General features: G+C 39.2%; 1 protein-coding gene across 2 annotated transcripts in view; it reads left to right on the forward strand.

Annotated features, from left to right (window-relative positions):
- The window catches only part of shkbp1 (SH3KBP1 binding protein 1), a 61,841-nt gene that overhangs the window by 31,919 nt on the left and 12,773 nt on the right, over positions 1 to 17,149 (forward strand). For both annotated transcript variants that reach the window (XM_028796460.2, XM_028796466.2), the window contains exons 8-15: positions 1,163 to 1,253; positions 4,338 to 4,528; positions 6,767 to 6,882; positions 8,629 to 8,716; positions 8,870 to 8,986; positions 11,663 to 11,833; positions 11,978 to 12,133; positions 12,414 to 12,510. In XM_028796460.2, coding sequence (XP_028652293.1) covers positions 1,163 to 1,253; positions 4,338 to 4,528; positions 6,767 to 6,882; positions 8,629 to 8,716; positions 8,870 to 8,986; positions 11,663 to 11,833; positions 11,978 to 12,133; positions 12,414 to 12,510 — 1,027 coding nt within the window. The remainder of the gene's footprint in view (positions 1 to 1,162; positions 1,254 to 4,337; positions 4,529 to 6,766; positions 6,883 to 8,628; positions 8,717 to 8,869; positions 8,987 to 11,662; positions 11,834 to 11,977; positions 12,134 to 12,413; positions 12,511 to 17,149) is intronic.

Consider the following 17,149-nt stretch of genomic DNA (forward strand, 5'->3'; position numbering starts at 1 on the left):
TCAGCACGAACACTGTGTGTTTGGACGTTCATGACATAGATTTCCAAGCAGCTACACTCAAGCCTAAGATTACTATGTCAATACCAAGCATTAGCTGGTGTGGTCTAAAACATTCTGCCATTGGACTCCGGAGCAATGGAAGTGATTTCTTTGAAATGATGAAATCACGTTTCACTATCTGGCAGCCTGATAGATGAATATGGATTTGGAGGATGCCAGGAGAGAGCTACATTCTGCCCTGCATAGTGCTTAATGTAAAGCTTGTTGGTGGAGGAATATTGGTCTGGGGCTATTCTTCAGGGTTTGGGTTAGGCCCCTTGAGGGCTACTGTTATTGCTGCAGCATCCAAATACATTTTAGACATTTGTGTGCTTTGCCACATTTGTGGCAGCAGAATGGGGAGGCCCTTTTCTGTTCTGGTGTTACTGTGCCCTTGTGCACAAAACCAGGTCCATAACAACAGAGGAATTAGAATGGCCAGCGCAGATCTTGACTTCAGCTCTTTTGAGCACCTTTGGGATGAGTCAGAACGCAAATTACAAACCAGGTCTTCTCTTCCAACATCATTACGTGACCTCACAAAGGGTCTTTTGGCTGAATGGGCTAAGATCCTGACTGGTACACTTCAGAGTCTTTTGGAAAGCCTTCCTAGAAGAGTGGAAGCTTTTCAAGCCGCAAAGGGGCGGTGAGTATTTCATATTAATGTCCATGATTTTGGAATGGGATGTCCTACAAGCTCATATAGATGTGATGGTCATGTCTCCACATACTTCGGGTCATAGATTAGAACACTTTTTAATGACGGGTAGGAAGCAAACATCTCAAGACGTTGAGAAATTCTGTGTCATAACATGCTGAGAATTTAAATTGATGCATGTTCATTTTTGAGCACAATCTGTTCCACATTATAGATTTTATCAGTATTAAAAACAGTTAAAAGCCTTTTTAAAAGAGTCACCTGATTTACAGTAGTAACTGATCCTAAATAGTACTACTTGACATCTTAGGGATTTGGTTGTGTTGGTGATCTTTACCCTGCTGTTAGGTTATTTTAATCAGCAAGCAACAAGCAGAGATAAATATCAGGACATAATTTTTGATTGTGTATCTATAACAAAAAAATTTCCAAAATTGTTTGAAATATATTTTTATTTCTTTATAGGACATGCAACTGACCCTGGCATGGTCAGGATAGTATGTGGTCACCATAACTGGATTGCTGTGGTGTATGCCCAGTTCGTCGTGTGCTACAGGTGGGAGCAGTTTGTTGCATTACTTTGGCTATAAAGTCTTTGGGTTTGTCAAAGCTGGACATTTAGAGCCTTAACATGATTTCTTGCATATCTTCTAATGCACAGTTGTTTTAACTTCTTAAATTTTAGTCAGCACACAGTATGGTTTCTCAAATGTTTTGAAGTAACAGTCTTGCATCACATTCTAAGAGTTAGTAATTACTCAATATTAGCAGTGGGTTCATGCAATTTGTTTCCCATTCTGTGGTTACCTTTTATTGAAAGAAATTTACCATCTTGAATCAAAATGGGATGTGGGCACTGTGTTTATACAGTTAGGTCCATAAATATTTGGACAGAGACAACTTTTTTCTAATTTTGGTTCTGTACATTACCACAATAAATTTTAAATGAAACAACTCAGATGCAGTTGAAGTGCAGACTTTCAGCTTTAATTCTCTGGGGTGAACAAAACAATTGCATAAAAATGTGAGGCAACTAAAGCATTTTTTGAACACAATCCCTTCATTTCAGGGGCTCAAAAGTAATTGGACAAATTAAATAACTGGAAATAAAATGTTCATTTCTAATAGTTGGTTGAAAACCCTTTGCTGGCAATGACAGCCTGTAGTCTTGAACTCATGGACATCACCAGATGCTGGGTTTCCTCCTTGTTAATGCTCTGCCAGGCCTTTACTGCAGCGGCTTTCAGTTGCTGTTTGGTTGTGGGCCTTTCTGTCTGAAGTTTAGTCTTCAATAAGTGAAATGCATGCTCAATTGAGTTAAGATCAGGTGACTGACTTGGCCATTCAAGAATTTTCCACTTCTTTGCTTTAATAAACTCCTGGGTTGCTTTGGCTGTATGTTTTGGGTCATTGTCCATCTGTATCATGAAATGCCACCCAATCAATTTGACTGCATTCAGCTGGATTTGAGCAGACAGTATGTCTCTGAACACCTCAGAATTAATTCGGCTGCTTCTGTCCTGTGTCACATCATCAGTAAACACTAGTGTCCCAGTGCCACTGGCAGCCATGCTCGCCCAAGCCATCACACTGCCTCCACCATGTTTTACAGATGATGTGGTATGCTTTGGATAATGAGCTGTTCCACACCTTCTCCATACTTTTTTCTTGCCATCATTCTGGTATAGGTTGATCTTGGTTTCATCTGTTCAAAGAATGTTTTTCCAGAACTGTGCTGGCTTTTTTAGATGCTCTTTAGCAAAGTCCAATCTAGCCTTTCTATTCTTGAGGCTTATGAGTGGTTTGCACCTTGCAGTGCACCCTCTGTATTTACTTTCATGCAGTCTTCTCTTTATGGTAGACTTGGATATCGATACGCCTACCCCCTGGAGAGTGTTGCTCACTTGGTTGCTGTTGTGAAGGGGTTTCTCTTCACCATGGAAATGATTCTGCGATCATCCACCACTGTTGTCTTCCATGGACGTCCAGGTCTTTTTGCGTTGCTGAGTTCACCAGTGCTTGCTTTCTTTCTCAGGATGTACCAAACTGTAGATTTTGCCACTCGTAATATTGTAGCAATTTCTCGGATGGGTTTTTTCTGTTTTCGCATCTTAACGATGGCTTCTTTCACCTGCATGGAGAGCTCCTTTGACCGCATGTTGTCTGTTCACAGCAAAATCTTCCACATGCAAGCACCACACCTCAATTCAACTCCAGGCCTTTTATCTGCTTAATTGATAATGACATAATGACGGACTTGCCCACACCTGCCCATGAAATAGCCTTTAAGTCAAGTATCCAATTACTTTTGAGCCCCTGAAATGAAGGGATTGTGTTAAAAAAATGCTTTAGTTGCCTTACATTTTTATGCAATCGTTTTGTTCACCCCACTGAATTAAAGCTGAAAGTCTGCACTTCAACTGCATCTGAGTTGTTTCATTTAAAATTCATTGTGGTAATGTACAGAACCAAAATTACAAAAAAAGTTGTCTCTGTCCAAATATTTATGGACCTAACTGTTGATAACAGAGCATTTTATCTCAGGGTTTTCTTGCCCATCAAATACAATACAGATTTGTCCACAGCTCCCACTCAAAAGATGCAAGTCCCATGTTTTCTTTTAAGAATATCTATTACATTTTATTGCATTCCCTTTTCTATATTGACCTTAGCTAAATGGCTGTGTAATAATTTACCCCAAACCTGCATAGTGTTTTGGCATTTAGCTAACCGTGAAGAGTGATACACAGAGTGGAAAATGAGCCCATATATGTGTGGTATAAAGTGTAAATGTATTTTGAAATAAAGCAAAAAATTCATATCAGCAGAACAGCAGCCTTTTTATTTCATCATGGTGAGCAATTTGTACTCTTTGTTGTTAATCAGAATGTGGCAAGCCCACCTTAATCTGTAATGTCAGACAATTATAGTCAGTCAGTCATTGTCCAACGCGCTATATCCTAACACAGGGTCACGGGGGGTCTGCTGGGGCCAGTCCCAGCCTGCACAGGGCACAAGGCAGGAACAAATCCTGGGCAGGGTGTCAGCCCACCGCAGGGCACACACACACACACACACACACACCAAGCACACACACACCAAGCACACACTAGGGACAATTTAGGATCACCAATGCACTTAACTGGCATGTCTTTGGACCGTGGGAGGAAACTAACACAGACACGGGGAGAACATGAAAACTCCACGCAGGGAGGACCCGGGAAGTGAACACAAGTCTCCTTACTGTGAGGCAGCAGCACTACCACTGCACCAAAGTGCTGCAACAATTATAGTATTTATTGATAATTTATTGTGTCTTTTCATGGCATACATAACAACCTAGACAAGCACAGGCTGTTGCAGTTATCATAAAGGCAGGTAATGAACTTTACTTACAGTTCATCAGGGTGGCAGCAGTGGGATTTTAGTTTGCCTTAAGATTTCATGTGAGCTACTGTACATGTACAGAGCAGTAAATGCAATCCATATGCATCTACTTACTAGCTACCTTTTAGCAGCTCTGTGAGGTATTTCATTTATGTATATTTTTCTCATCTTATATATTTTTGTCAGTTAACTGCCCAGTGTATGATTTTGTGTGATCCTACTCATGAATTTGTTATGCTGCTTTTTATGTAAGGATGAAGGAATCTTCAGGGTGGCAGCAGGTGTTCACCAGCCCACGCCTTGACTGGGTTATTGAAAGGGTAGCACTAAATGCCAAAGTAATGGGAGGTTCGCTGGGAGACAATGACAAAATGGTGGCTGTAGCTTCATGTACAGAGATCATCCTGTGGTCTGTCCAGCCAGATGGCAATGGCAATGAAATTGGTGAGTACGATTGGAGTGTAAAGTGTGGTGATATTCTTCAAAGTGGTTTTAAAGTGGCTAAACTCAATGTCTATTGGAGCTACTGCACGCAAGGCAGGCTGACCCAAGAAATTCTAGCAAAACTCTGCATTTAGTTTCATGGTGTAGTGCAGACTTGATTGTCACTCAGAAAGTAAGTAATTTTTGCACACATTACATTTAGTCCAAGGGTACACCCGTTTAAAATTCAAGGATTAATATAAAACGGGGCTACGAAAAATTATTGATCCATTTTCAGTCACTTGTACAGATTGATTACATTAAATAATCAACAAGTAATTATATAAGTCAAAATAGCTTTTGTAAGTTACAGTACTTCCTAATACTCTAATGGCCATACAATAGTGTGCACTGTTCAGTGGTAATTCAGATCTGGAACCAAACATCATATGTGATTCGTGGAAAAATAAATGAATCTTGGGTTGCTTTAACAGGTGACAGTACGGGGAGGAGCTTCTCTTGTGCTCTCTGTAGATGACATGGAGAGAGTACAGTGTCCTGGAGGCATGCCTTTCACTATTTTCTCATGTCGACGTTACAGTGTATGAAACAGAGCAGGAGTACAAGAGCTCATTTTATTTCGTATGATTAAAAAGGTGCCTCGCCATATGCTCCAAATTTAATGTTAATATTTAACTTATGTTCTTTTCAATGTGTTTTTTTTTTTTAAATGTTGTGCTGCCAGTATATGTAAAGTGCAATTATTAGGTTTAATTTACATAAGTTGAGGGTCTGCCATACATTGTTAAAATTAAGAAGTTGCCGCAATTACACTAGTAAGAAAAGGTCCCAAAGGTGAAATTCCCCAAGTCTAATAATATTTTGTGTGCTGAATCACATTTCCCTATCAGGTAAAGTGTTGCAGTGATGTGCAACTTAAATTTGAAAATCTTGTATCTTTTCATGAGTTTAAAAAAAAAACAAGCGAATAATCTAAAACATCGCCATTTTTAAATTTTCTGCTGTACTTTTGTCTCAGGATTGTCTCCCTTAAGAATCCAGTAGTAGTTGGCCAGCATACTGGGGGTCCACTTGCCTTTTATAATGCTTTTCCAAGTTGGAAATATCCTGATGAAATTGCTTTTCATGTTCATCACTGACCACTCCAAGGCCTTCAGAAAAAACTGCAAGTGAGAGTTCAGGAAATTTAATCTTCAGTTAACATATTATACCCCATTGTTTGGTATGACTTGATAAGGACGCTCACTGTTTCAGAATAGTTTTCTTCCTTACAGTTGCCCAAAACATTTGTGCAGAGACTTTTTTGAAGCTGTGCCTGGTGGCTTTTTCAGCTTTATTCAACACTTCTTCAAATCTCTTATCTTTTAACACTTACAATCTGAGGATCTACAAAAATACCTTCCTTGAATGTGGCATCACTAATTCGGGGAAATGAATTTCTCAAGAACTTGAATCCCATTTGTGTTTTATCCATTGCTGTAACAAAAGTTTTTTTGTCCAATGGTGATATGCAGAGGAGAAGGTAAACTTGCCGCTGATATTGTTAACAACTGGACTGCTTACCGTATCTTTCTTTCCTAAAACATTTTTGAGGTATATTTTGGCCCCTCTTTCTGATCATAGTGGTTCTTCTTGTCCAAACCTGTTTCAACCTGCACAGTCTGCTGCACTAATCAGTCTGTTCTACTTTCTGTCTTTCTCTTAAGGCAATTTATGGTAAAAGCTGTTTTAGTGCAACAGTGATTAGTAGTTTTGTCCAATCATGGTACTAAATGATGAAAATATAAAGATGGTGATACAAGAAAACTAAGCCTGATAGAAAATAATCAAAAGAATATTTGATTTCAGCATTATAAATTAAGCTTAGAACACCCATCACAACCCTTGGGACAAGATTGTTGTTAACAAGTTATTTCTTTCTAATCAAAACCTTGTTAAAGTTCTCAGTTCCTGCTCTGTTACAATAGTAGTTGTCGTGCATTATTAGTTTTGTGATTCATGTTAGATGCCTGACCTCTGCTGGTGACATGAAATGGAAAGCATGGCGCCTAAAGATTATCATATAGTGACTTGCAACTGTGAGACCTTACATTGTTTGACAGCACATTTTGACATTTTCTACACATTTTATATATATCTATATATTTATATATATATATAGATATATATATAGATATATAGATATTTTTGTTCTTTTTGCTTGACAGAGGCACTAATCACTGCTCTTTACCTTCCTAGGAGTTTTCAGTCTAAATGTCCCCGTGGAAGCTTTGTTCTTTGTGGGAAATCAGTTGATTGCTACCAGCCATACTGGGAAGGTTGGAGTCTGGAATGCTGTCACAAAACACTGGCAGGTAACTTGTATCATCTTTCGTTACCATAAAATGCCCGTTTTCCTCATACACTTTTCCACTTCTGTACTTGTGACTGGTGCCAAGTTCTTTCAGGTGTTAAGTAACTGTCTTGTTCGTGCTTCAGTTTTTCATCAACTTCAAATTCAAAGTATTGTGCTTTTTGACATTTTTAGCTCTCTGTCTGTTTACTTACCAAGTTGTTTTTAAAACAGAATAAGTAATGTGGTTGCTTGATGATATTTCACATGTCAATTCCATGTAGTTGGTAAGTACAGTGCATCCAGAAAGTATTCACAGCGCATCACTTTTTCCACATTTTGTTATGTTACAGCCTTATTCCAAAATGGATTGGTGATACTAAATTAGCAGTAGTGTGTGGTTGGAAAGTGGTGAATTTAATTTATTTTAAATATTGCAACAGCTGCGACCAAGAACAATACAGGTACGCCTGCTGTAATGCTCCTGACCCAGCAGCTGCCCTGTTTATGAAAAAATTTTGGATAACTAATGTCATCAATCGTGTCTGTCTCTTTTTTGTAACTGAACTGAAGACTTATGTAAACAAGGTCAGGTAGCATGATTTCTTTTTTTGGCTTGTCGCACAGACGTACACTGCATGCACAGAATCACCACATGCCTTTGTTAAAGTCAGCGCTTACTTTTCAATAAAGGCAACATGAAGCAATTTCAGTCACATTTTCATGTTCTAAGATTACTGAATTTTAAATAATGTCAGTATGGTATTTTAAAAATTTGATAGTTCAGTTGTTTTATTAGGTTAGATTAGATTATTAGATAAATTTTAATTAATCCTGTTAGGAAATTCAGCAGAAGCATAAAAAACAAGGATCCATACTCACAGAACAAGTAATATTGACAATCACTCGATTAAAATAAATAAATAAATAAATAAATACATGTATACTGTGCAGATATTTAAAAATGAACTAACAGAAGCATAGAGTTGCCTGATAGCATTGGGCCGAAAAGAGCCCCAGAGATACTTCGTAGCACACTGTGGTGGAATGAGCCTGTGACTAAAAGTGCTCCAGGAGAGCACCTCCTTGGTGGGATAGAGGGATTTTTCAGTCTAATTTTGCCACCATCCTCTTTTCTACTACCTCTTCCAGTGTGTCCAGGGTTAACTCTGTAATGGAGAAGGCTTTCCTGATAAGTTTGTTTAGGCATTTTGTGTCATTTGAACTCAAGCAGCCTCTGCATAAAATACCATACTGGCTACTCTGGACTGATAGAACATTTGCAGCAGCTTTCTGCATACCTTAAAGACTGGAGCGCCACAGAATATACAATCTGCTCGGGCCCTTCTTGCACAGTGCCACTGTGTTGTCAGACCCGTTCAGTTTGCTGCTTATGTGAACCTCCGGGTAACTAGTAGTTCTGCACCACTTCCACATCTCTCCCCTGAATGGTGACTGGTCTCGGATGATCTTTGGTATGCTGGAAGTTCACCACCAAATCTTTTGTCTTGCTAGTAATATTATGTTAATTTTTAAGCAAACACAAAAACATTAGTGGACAAGGTACGTTTTTCCATAGCCTTGTAACACAACAAACTGTTTTAGCATAGAAACATGTCAGTTGTCTTTATAAAAGTACACTTTTTTAAATGTTGCAAGAAAACTTCTGCTCCTTCCTCTAACACTCAGCATGTCTAAAATGTCTTATGAGATCACTATTTATTTTTAAGTCATTCATTTGTGTTTTTTTATATTTCTGTAATTCCAGAATCAAGAAGTTGTTCCTATAAATAGCTATGACACAGCAGGTTCATTCCTCCTTCTTGGATGTAACAACGGATCAATTTATTACATAGGTAAGCATTTGTTATTACCATTGCTTAGACCTTGAGGTTGAAGACCACGCTTCATTGAATTTATTGGAACGGGAAAAAATGTGCTTGCTGATATCTATTCATTGTTGAAAATTAAATGATTTTCTTTTTACAAGTTTCTCCTCTTCACCACAGATGTGCAGAAATTTCCACTGAGGATGAAGGACAATGATCTGTTAGTCACGGAACTTTACAGGGATCCATCAGAGGATGCCATCACTGCTCTTAGTGTCTACCTCACACCCAAGACAAGTATGGTTTATTTTCATATACACACAAATCTTGAGATGCATGTAAACTGAATCTAAACAATCTATCTATTGATTTGTATACTGTGGAGAAACCAGACGTTATTAAAGTTATTACAACATATATTTTAATTACGTGTTATGGATGTGAAACGAAACGTTTAATTTCAAAAGAAGTATTACTACATCTCTGAAGGGCAAGTCCAGGGATTTTCCCCCAAAAAAATCATGGATATCACGCATTCTCTGTAGTGTATTGCTAACCGGTTCTCAATGAGGGTCTCTCCTGTGTGCGGTGTCCCCCACACCCCCCATTTGGGGTAAATTCTTACATTTTCTGGTATCAGAAGATTAGATGTGATGCTATAATTGAAGGGCTAAACAGGGTTAGGGATGTTAAGTACAGGTGTGTAAGACAGTGGCCTGCAACAGGTAAGCAAACCTATTAAATTCTCAAACCCAGGTGCTAGGATCAGACATTTGGAACAGCAAGGTGAACCTTAGGGACTATAAGGTCACCATTGCCTCCATACAGTATCTCTCACCCTTTAGACTGGGAAAGAGAAACTGATAACCTAGGTGTCTCTCCAGGCCTGAGTATGTATGAACATTTTAACAAATACGTGTATAAGATATTATACACAGTAGGTGACAACTTCAATAAGCAAACTGGCCTTTTAAGATGAGCAGCTTGCTCCTCCAGTCAGTAAAGCATGTGACTACAACTCGGTATGTACAGCATGCTGACAAGATAAGTGGGGTTTAGCTGTTATACACGGATGAGCCAGCACTCTCCTAGGAAGTAAATGATGTTGACTAACTCGTAACAACAGCTCCTACCAAGGTCAGAAGCGTATTGGTTGGTAAATTGATATTAGGTAAGACATGGGCAGGTGTAAAGACCTGAGTGATCAGGGACAATTATTACTGCCAGATGATTGGGTCAGACCATTTCTGAAACAGCAATATTTTTTATTGTGCTTCTGGTCAACATTGGTGACTACCAACCAGGAAAAAAACACAGACCGGCAAAAGAATTTTGGATGACTAATATGCATTGATTCAACAGCTTAACAAAGGCTATCCTGTCTGGTATGATCCAACTACTGTGGAACAAGTTGCAAATAATTTTATTTAGGATTACAGGAGTAATGTCATGACACACCATGCACTGCACCCTGTTACGTACAGTATGGGACTGTGTAGCTTCAAGCCACTCATAGTCCCCATGCAACAGTAGATGAAAGTGGCCTTTTATTGTACAAATTGTTTGAGTGATAGCCAAATTTTGAGTGGTCACTTCACATGAAGTGCACTTTTTACTTTATTTGTTTTCCCTCTAGATTGATAAGAAAAGACTTTGAGGTATTTGATCTGATTTCAGTAAGAGTAATCTTGAATGTTACCAATGTACAATTTACTTTTTGTAATGTGATTTTTAAAATCAATAAAATTATATAGAAAAATTCCTGTTTGTCCCAGAGAATGAAGTCCACCTAAATGAATTGTTTCAACATTATTACAAAAACAAATGGGATTTCATTTATTTATTTTTTTTTTTTTTATTTTATTGATTTTATTGTAATCATTCCATACAAATAGATAGGATTGAAAACAAATCAACCCCTACCCCTGAGAAAGAGAGCATGGCCAACGGAATAAAACTTAAAAATAGTAAAAGTAAATAAATTGATAATAGGCAGATACAGATAAATGGAGAAGAAAAAAGAAATGGGGAGAGAATCTACTTAGTGTTTTAAGAGCTTATTTGAAAATTTTATTGATTAGATCCTGCCAGGTTTTGAAAAAGTTCTGCACAGATCCTCTAAGTGAGAATTTGATTTTTTCCAATTTCAAATAATGTAAAACCAGTTACCCACTGACTTAAAAAAGAGGAGAGTTAGGATTCTTCCAGTTTAGCAAAATAAGTCTGCGTGCCAATAGTGCAGTGAAGGCAATCACAGTTTGTTTGTCCTTCTCCACTTTAAGCCCATCTGGAAGAACACCAAACACAGCTGTTAGTAGATTAGGAGGGATTGTGACACCAAGGCTGTCTGAAAGACGCTTCAAAATATTTGTCCAGAATGATGTTAATTTGGTGCAGGCCCAAAACATATGACCTAACAAATGGGATTTCAAATTAAAAAAAAAAAAAAAAATACTTTGAGGTAGAGGGCAGCACAGTGGTAGCGCTGCTGCCTCGCAATAAGGAGACCTGGGTTTGCGTCCTGATTCCTCCATGCATGGAGTTTGTATGTTCTCTCGGTGTCTGCGCAAGTTTCCTTCGGGTGCTATGGTTTCTCCCCACAATCCAGAGCTATTAAGGTTAGGTGGATTGGTGATACTAAATTAGCAGTAGTGTGTGGTTGGAAAGTGTGTGTATATGTTTGCCCTATGATGGACTGGCACCTTTTGTTCCAGCCTTGTGCCCTATTCTGGCTGCACCCCCAAAACCTTGCAAAAATAAGAAGGTTAGATGAACCCAGAAATCTTAAAATTATAGTAATAGAATGAATTAGTTAAATGCATGAAATCAGCATTTGGGTGTTTCTGTCTTTTTTTGTGTGTTCTACCAGTTCTTTTTTGTTTTCCTTCGGTTTTGAAATAAAAACAGACTAAACTTCTTTGTAGTCTTTGTTTTTTTTATTGAAATCCATTTATAATGCTTTTTTCTTGGCAGGTGACAGTGGAAACTGGATCGAGATTGCTTATGGTACAAGCTCAGGAATGGTGAGAGTCATTGTTCAGCATCCAGAAACAGTTGGATCAGGACCCCAGCTCTTCCAGACTTTTTCTGTACACCGCAGCCCTGTGACAAAAATTATGCTGTCTGAGAAGCACCTAATCTCAGGTGAATCATATGGTGGGAGAAGCAGGAAGATGATTATCCTTATTTTAGTCAATTTTTCTTTAAAAGTGTCACCTTTCTTTTAGAACCTTTTAGAAATTTTTTTGATTCCAACACAATTATTTTATTTCACTGTTTTATTTATAGTGTGTGCAGACAATAACCACGTACGGACCTGGACTGTGACACGTTTTAGGGGGATGATTTCCACACAGCCCGGCTCTACTCCGTTGACGTCATTTAAAATTCTCTCCCTGGAAGACACAGATGGTCATGCAGGGTGCAGCGCAGGCACAGACATAGGTATGGCTCATAGAGGTTTGTATACGTGTGTTTATTTTGGAAGCCCAAATCTGCATTTTACACTGATGCCTTCAACGACTCCTTCTCTAATGCAACTTGGCACTCCACTCAACTGGGCTCCACAAACTGCACATTTTACTCAGTATATGCTATATGCCCATCCTAGTCCTCTTGCTTATTTTCCTTGTTTGTGTTTTAAATTGAATATAAACTTTTCTAAACACAAGATTGTCTTTTGTAACATTTCAGTGTCTCTGTATATTTTTCATTCACCTCCTAGGCCCATATGGGGAGAGAGATGACCAGCAAGTGTTTATACAAAGAGTGGTCCCAGATACTGACCGAGTATTTGTACGCCTCTCTTCCAATGGGAAACGGTGAGGACTTTTAAAAATTTTTTTTTTTTATATACAATATTTTAGACACATCCCTTATTAGGACCTTAAGTTAACATTTGAATGTAATATTGTAATACAAAAATATGAATTCATTTAATCCATTATTTTTACATTCACTTGTTCAGTGTATCACACACAGATAACGAGTTAGTCAGGGTATAGAATTCCTCCTTTGTGTCTTATGTCTGATTCTAGTACTTTTCCCTAAGACATTATGTGTTTATTTATAAGATTGATGAAGATTTCTGTATGCAAAAGTAAGTAAAACATTTAAACAATTACTCCACCAAAAATATTTTTTTAAATATGCTACTAGGGGGTTTTGCCCCCTGCTTGCTTCGCTCTCCAACCCCCATGCCAACGCTACGCACTAGCCTCTTTGTGGTTCTGCTGCTCGTGTATGGGGATGCAGTTGTACAATTTAAACAGATGTTTATTTTCATGGGAATTCTTACATATGCATAATAGAACTATTTTACATTACAGCAAGTAATTAACTGTTTTAAAAAGAGTAAAACATAATAATTTGAAAGTAAATTGTTTCATGTTGCGTTAGTTATTCGTTGCGTAATAAGATTTTGTTCTGTTTGGCTTACACTTTTACTGTAAAACTTCAGTAAAAACAATTTTTTTTAATTTAATTTTCGTCAATATCGCATTGAATTTTGATTCGGTGTTTTATAGACTTTCATCTTGACAACATAACCTATAACTGCCCGTGATTGAACATATAACTGCCCATAATTGAATTTTGTTTCTTTCCCTCTATTAAATAAAACGACTTTTTCGAATGTTTGGCTCTGAGATTTGTTAATTGTCTTTGGAAAAGCTATTCTAACGGGAAACTGTTAACATTTTAATACGAATGCCATTTAAAGATCTCCTTTGTTGCGTAATGTTATCCGCGAAAGATGTACTACATTATCTTTCTTGGATACATCCTTCTTTCTACAGTAATTTGTGCGGTGGAAGATCAAACGGTTATTCTTTGGGATATTGTAAGTTGATGTTTTCATGTTCCACACGATCACCACCACCTGTTTCAGTATAGTCTGTTGATACGAATTTAACCAATTTGCCATGTAACCGATCGGCATTTTTGGGATTAATTTGTTTGACTTCATTTCTCGGTGCTAGGATTGCTCGTGTACTCATTTTTTCTGTTGATAACTCTTCGTGATGAAACTCTTCAATAAGATTTGGACATGAAACATCTTCTTTAATTGGGAACTTAAGTGAGGAAATGTTAAAATTTATAAGAGCTGAGAGAGCAGAAACTGTGTCTGTCAAAAGCATTCACACGAATGAGAGGTTCGAGTACCGTGTGCGTGGTTGAAAATGTTTGAGAGGAGGGCCTTTTGTCTGAGATCATCGTGTGGCTGAAAGTAGAACTTTTGCCTTACTTTTCAATTTTTCTTTAGTAGACTCAAACAGGTTCTCTTGTAGCATTTCTTTATATTTTCCACAATTTGCAATTACTTCTGTTTTACTCAGATACTCAGCCCCAGCTGGTGAAAAGTAACTCAGCCGCATTACGCTACCACCCACCATACTTCATCTGTACGTCTAATGGCCAATGTTAAAATTTGCACCATTTGTTTCTTTTTGTACTTTGGCCAAATTCTTTCTATTGGTCTCATCTGACAACAAACCATTTTCCATATCACGACAGTGTCACTCTCAGTGCTTTTTGATGAACTGCAGCTTTTACGTGATACTGTTTGAGTAATCACATCGTTTTTGGTGTTTTCCCTTAAGGCGGCCAGTGTTATGTAGGATTATTTATATGGTTGACCAGTGCACCTTTGCTCATCTCCCAACTACTGAACTGTGTACTCGCTTTAAAGTAATTCATGGACTCACTGTGGTTTTTGTCATGATTTCCTGATAATTTAACCCACAGTGACCCATTTGGATATTATTTTGTCCCCTTTTCTAATTTTATGCATGATATATTTAATCTTTAACCTTATTTTAGTGGGTTTTTTTTTTCATTTTCAAAGCTGTCCTCCGTTTTAAAAAAATTAATGATACATGAAGCATTGGGTTTCTATCCTGAAAATGTGGCAGTTATTTTAATGATTCAGTCATTGGAGGTCAATTGTGAGCCTATGTTCACATTAGGTTTTTTAGTTTTAATTAATCAACAACCTTATAACTTAAAATTAATGTTTACATTTTCTGTTTTCGTGAACCTTTGGCAAAATTACCAAACCCTTCCACAAAAGTACGCACACAGCTTGAGGTAGGTGATGGAAAGACAAAATACTTGAAATCCCACTTAGCTGACCTTCTCTGCTTCTTTTTAATGCTTGATACAAACAGCAGTTAACATGCAGGTAAAAAACGCAGCATCTGATCAAACGTCTCTAGTCTAACAGTGGAAACAGGAACAGACAGTAGATAAATTTCTTCTTCTTTGCTGAATTCTTAGCTTTACAACTTTGTGCAAATGACAATATTATTTACAAAAATTAAACCAGTTAATATGATGCCATATATATTGCTTTTTCCTCCCTCTTTCTCCTTATGACCAGTATATTCTTTTCTTATATAAAGTAGCCCTTGTAGCCCTTATATAAAACATTTTAAGATTGTCCTTAAGGTCAATGTCCTTTTGCAGGGTGTCTCTTGGTGTTTAAACCTGAAAATGATGTAGTGCTACAGCCTATAAAGTGTTTAATATTCCTCATACTAAAGCTAAATACTTCTACAAGTATGTGTCAAGTCAAGTTGGGGAGCATGCACTGGTACAGTGCGTTGCTGCACCCACTACACGACGGAACAACTTGGGATGCCGGTTTGCAACCCCTCAGGCAGACATGCGGTCCAGTCCCACCCTCCAGAAATGACCCTCTATCTGCCGCAGCCAGGTGTTACATGGGCGACCCCTTGGCCTGATCCAGCCACTCAGGTTTCCAACAATGAGGATCGTACGAGCCGGATCACCCTCGGGGAAACGCGCCACATGGCCTTAGTGCCATAATTGACGCTCCCTCAAAATGCAGGTAATGTGCCTCATTCGGGACTCCATGAGCAACCGCTCATTCGACACAAAGTCAAACCAACAGTACCCAAGGATTCTCCAAAGAGACACAGTACCAAAGGAGTCCAGTCTTTTTCTCAGGTCACTGGATAGCGTCCATGTCTCTCAGCCATATAGCAAGACAGGAAGCACCAGGACTCTAAAGACTTGGACCTTTGTTGTTTTGCATAGATATCGGGAGCGCCACACACCCCTTTCCAGCGACCTCTTGACCCCTCCATGCTCTCCCAATCCATCTACTGACTTCATAGGAAGAGTCACCAGAGACGTGAATGTCACTGCCAAGGTAAGTAAATCTCTTGACAAGGCTGACACTCTCTCTGCAAACAGACACACTGCTGATGGCTGTGCCCAAGAGGTCATTAAAGGCCTGGATTTTGTTTTTTATCCAGGACACTCACATGCCCAGACACTCAGACTCCTCACTCAGTTTCTTGAGTGCCCCAATCAGAGCCTTCATTGACACCGTGAAGATCACAGCATCGTCAGCAAAGTCAAGATCCGTGAATCTTTCTTCACCAACAGATTCCCCACAGCCGCTGGACCCCACGACCTTGCCCAACACCCAGTCCATACAAGCATTAAACAGAGTAGGAGCAAGAACACAACCCTGACGAACCCCAGAATCAACTGGGAAAAACACAGAGGTCCTGCCTCCACTCTGCACAGCACTCACAGTACCAGTGTATAGGCCGGCCATGATATCCAGCAACCTCGAGGGGATTTCCCACAGGGTAGCTCGATCAACTGAGTCGAACGCTTTGGAAAATCGACAAAGACTGCAAAGAAACTCTGCCGATATTTGCGTTTGCGCTCCATGAGAACCTTCAGTGTCAAGATGCGGTCGATGGTAGACCAGACTGTTCTGGTCGCTAGTAGGTGAGCAAGTGATCACGGATCCTACTGAGGACGACCCTAGCAAGGACCTTACCCAGCACAGAGAGTAGTGTTACCCCCCTGTAGTTGCTGCAATCCAGGCGATCACCCTTCCCTTTCCAGATAGGGATAAGTTCCTTTTTCCAGTCAGTTGGGATGATGCCAGTGTCCCAAATGGAAGCAAAGATTGCTTGCAATGCCAGGAGGACAGCCTTACCACAAGCCTGGAGAAGTTCACGGCGGATACCACAGATCCCTGCAGCCTTTCCTCCCCTCAGCTGGTTCACCACCTGTGCAATCTCAGTTAGATTGGATGGTTCACAGCTAATTGGAGGATCAGCCTCAAGGACCATGAACCCTCAGATATCCAATGTCCTAGCCGGAGGATCAGCTTTAAACAACTGCTCGAAGTAGCCAGCCCAGTGTGTCACAACTGCAGTGTCATCCATAAGGACCGTTCCATCAGCCGCGCTGACTGCGACTCTTCAAGGACCAGATTCGGATGTGCGTAATGCTTTGATTCCTCTGTAAGCAGGACGTGGGTCGCTAGACCACTGATGATGTGTCACTTACTCACAGATTCCTCTAACAAACGCCTCCTTATCTGCCCTCAGAGTCCTCGCAGCCATCCTTCCCAGTTCCCGGTACAGACCAGAGTTGCAATTGAGCCGTGTGCTGCAACTCCTCTTGGTGACA

Source organism: Erpetoichthys calabaricus, chromosome 1 (genome assembly GCF_900747795.2).
Source record: "Erpetoichthys calabaricus chromosome 1, fErpCal1.3, whole genome shotgun sequence".
Lineage (NCBI taxonomy): Eukaryota > Metazoa > Chordata > Cladistia > Polypteriformes > Polypteridae > Erpetoichthys > Erpetoichthys calabaricus.